At 37.2% G+C, this 3,513-nt stretch overlaps 1 protein-coding gene across 1 annotated transcript; it reads right to left on the reverse strand.

Moving 5' to 3' along the window:
• Positions 1-246: 246 nt before the first annotated feature.
• On the reverse strand, positions 247-1,136 carry HELRODRAFT_127644 (hypothetical protein; the record flags this gene model as incomplete). Its single annotated transcript, XM_009033812.1, has 3 exons — positions 247-329; positions 531-620; positions 1,046-1,136. Coding segments are annotated over 3 exons (264 nt in total), but the record flags the coding sequence as incomplete, so codon positions are not given.
• Positions 1,137-3,513: the final 2,377 nt, after the last annotated feature.

The following is a 3,513-nucleotide window of genomic DNA, read 5'->3' on the forward strand; positions in this document are numbered from 1 at the left end:
AATAGTGGTAAAAGTAGTAGCTATTATCGTTTTGTTGATGTTGTTGTTGCTGTAGATGTTGTTGTGATGTTTTTGTTGTGGTTTTTATTGATGATGTTGTTGCTGCTGATGTTGATGTCGTTGCTGATGTTGTTGCAGATGTTGATGTTATTGTTGTTGATGTTGTTGTTGATGTTGTTGTTGCTGATGTTGTTGCTGCTGTTGTTGTGGATGTTGATGCTGTTGTAGTAGTTGTTGTTGTTGATTCAAATGTTTCTTGGAGTGAGATTTCAAGTGATCTGATCTAGAAAAGGACTTCAGGCATACCTGACACGTAAATGGCTTTAGGCCTGCAAGTAATGGATGAATGAATGAATGAATGGAAAAATGAATGAATGAATAAATAGATGGATATGAATGATTGAATGGATGTGAATGAATGAATGGATGAATGAGTGAGTGAACGAAAAAGTGTAAATGAATGAACAATTGGATAGAGAAGTAAGTTTATTGAAGGAATTGTTGAAAGTTATTCACAAAAAATAGCCCACCGGTGTGCTTCCGATCGTGCCTCTTCAGCTCATCCGACCTGGCAAACCTCCATTCACAGCCCTCTCTGGTGCACGAATAAGGCTTCTCCCCTTTGTTAATAATAATAATAATAATTATTATTATTATTAATGTAATTTATCATAATTTATTTAACAAATAATTTTAATTCACACTTAGGCATCTCCCAACTACTGGAAAGATTGCAGATCGAGGCCAACAACAACAAACAACATTCGTCAAGTCCTCGGGTCACTTGTTGATTATTACCACATTTCAACTCTTGAAAAGTGTTAAAGATCGGGTTTTGGGGAGGTCAGGGGTCGCCAATGTCATTAAAGGATAGAAGAAGATAGACACACAGCGTATGTTAATGCGCTGATGAGCGAGGTTTTCTTTGCTTTCGAAACCGGCCACTCTGACTGCAGTACCAGGCACCTGAACCGCTACACTATCGCGCTATTATTCATGGTAATTACATTAAATAAATTAGCAGAGGTAATTTAAAATAATTAACCTGTGTGCGTTCTTAAATGAGTCTTCAAGTGCGAATTTTTAGTATATGTCTTGCTGCAGTTCTCAAAAGGGCACTTATAAACCCTCTTCTTTAATTGGTCGGCTAGGATGACGTCATAATTATTGTTATTGTTGTTTTCCGTTGTTGTTTTGGGAGCTTTCCGGTCTTTCGAAAGGCATGGCGACGACGAGTTCGAGGATGTGTTGGACGCCGGCTCTCTGCAATGGTTGGCAGACGCGTTGTCTGCCGAATTTGACAATTTCATAAAATTGAAATAAATTTGAATTTATTATTATTAGTAGTAGTAGTAATAGTAGTAACAGTGGTAGTAGTAGTAGCAGCAGCAGCAGTAGTGGTTGTAGGAGTAATAATAATTATTTTAAATTACCTCTGCTAATTTATTTAATGTAATTACCATGAATAGCAGACAGACTAACGTATGACGAAAATAAATAAGAAAACTTGAAAAAGAAAGTTTAAAAATTAAAATAAATAAAATATAAATAAAAACCTGTGCAGTGGCTATTGATGCCGCTACTACTACTACTACTACTATTGTTATTATTATTATTATTATTACTACTACTACTACTATTACCGCCACCACTACTACTACTATCACCAGCGAACATCCTTTTAAACATATTCCCGAAGCGTTTTTTGGTAGCGGGATTCTGGGATTGTTGGGAAGATGAGGATGATGGAGACGGAGTAGAAGCGTCGACATTGGCGACAAAAACGTTACTAGACGTCGGTAAGATACTGCAGCGGCTGCTGTTCGATATGTGGCGCATTGCGAAAGGCCTTTTAAATCTCGGTACTACTTCGGAAATGTTGTTGCTGTTGTTGTTGTTGCTGTTGTTGTTGATGTTGTTGTTGATGTTGTTATTGTTGATGTTGTTTCTGTTGTAGCTGCAGCTGCTACTACTGATGTTATTGTAGCCGCTATTGATGTTTTCGTTGATGTCATTGATGCAATCGTTGCTAGATAGAAGCTGATGAGACGACGACGACGACGATGGTTGTGGCTGCGGTGGTAGCGGTTCTCGCTCTTCATCGATCTCTTGCAATTTTGATTGGTTTCTTAAATAGCTAAAATTTGTTTGCTGTTGTTGTTGTTGGGAATAATAATAGTTATTATTATTATTATTGTTGTTGTTGTTGTTACGAAATAATTGCTGTTGTGACATTAACTTGTTGTAAAACATTGGATATTGATGTTGTTGTTGTTGTTGCTGTTCTTGCTTCCAATGAAAGAGTGGCGGATCACTACTATTACTGTCCCATGAAACGGCCGAGTTGGACGAGCTGGAGCTGTTAATCGTATCGGTGATGTACAGTCTCGACAGACCGTCGGATGGGCTCGGTATCGGGTTGTCTTTGAATAAATTATCACAAATTATGTTAATTAGGATTATCTTTGAATAAATTATCACAGTTTGGATTGTCTTTGAATAAATTATTACAATAAATTATGCTATTTATGGTAGTCTTTGAATGAATTATCACAATAAATTATGTTAATTAGGATTATCTTTGAATAAATTATTACTATAAAGAGTTGTGTTTGAATAAATTTTCACAATAAATTATGTTAATTAGCTTGCGATTTGTTAATTGTGGGTGGAGACACACAAAAACTACGTGGACAAAAACAGACATTTGGATGGCTATACAGCTCTGGACTTCAAGGTGAAACAGAAAGTCTTCTTATGGCAGCTCAAGATTAGGGATATTCGAAATTTTTGGTCCCGGGGTTTTTGGTCCAGGAGTTTTCGGTCCCAGATTATACAGCGCTTTTTCGGGGCTAGGGTTATGGACAGAAAAACATGGCATGGATCCCCCCCCTTTGCCTCATTTTTGCCTTTTCCCAATTACACGAATGTTGCTGGAAAGGAAATTGAAAGACTGAGCAAATATAAAGACCTTGAGATCGAAATTTCACGTATGTGGAAGACACAAAAACAGGCGTGATCCAAAAAGTAGTTGGTGCAATGAGAAGAGTACATCAGGGGCTGCAGAAACATCTCAATGAACTGTCTGGAAAGGAAAGTGTTTCTTAAGTGAAGAAGATAGCCCTACTCGCCACCGCCAACATACTTCGAAAGTTTCTAATGTCAGGAAACTAAAATCCTACACCTCAGGAATCCGCTGGGCTCCCAGTAGACACCTTCAAAGTGACTGAGGAAAATAGTAATAATAATAACAGCAATAACAGCAGAAGAAATCTATCTAACCACTCAAAGGCGAAAGCGAAGCTTGATTACAGTAACTATAAATATTATTATAATTGTAATGATTATTATTATTGTTGTTGTTGTTATTATTATTATTATTATTATTAGAGCTGGGTGCTCCGAAGACCGTCTCTTCGACATTTTGAATCGGGCTCGTCGGTGATGATGGTGATGCTAGCGGGGAGCAAGTTATATTTCTGTTGCTCTGTCTATAATAATTATAATTAATGT

This window comes from Helobdella robusta (assembly GCF_000326865.2).
Source record: "Helobdella robusta unplaced genomic scaffold HELROscaffold_99, whole genome shotgun sequence".
Lineage (NCBI taxonomy): Eukaryota > Metazoa > Annelida > Clitellata > Rhynchobdellida > Glossiphoniidae > Helobdella > Helobdella robusta.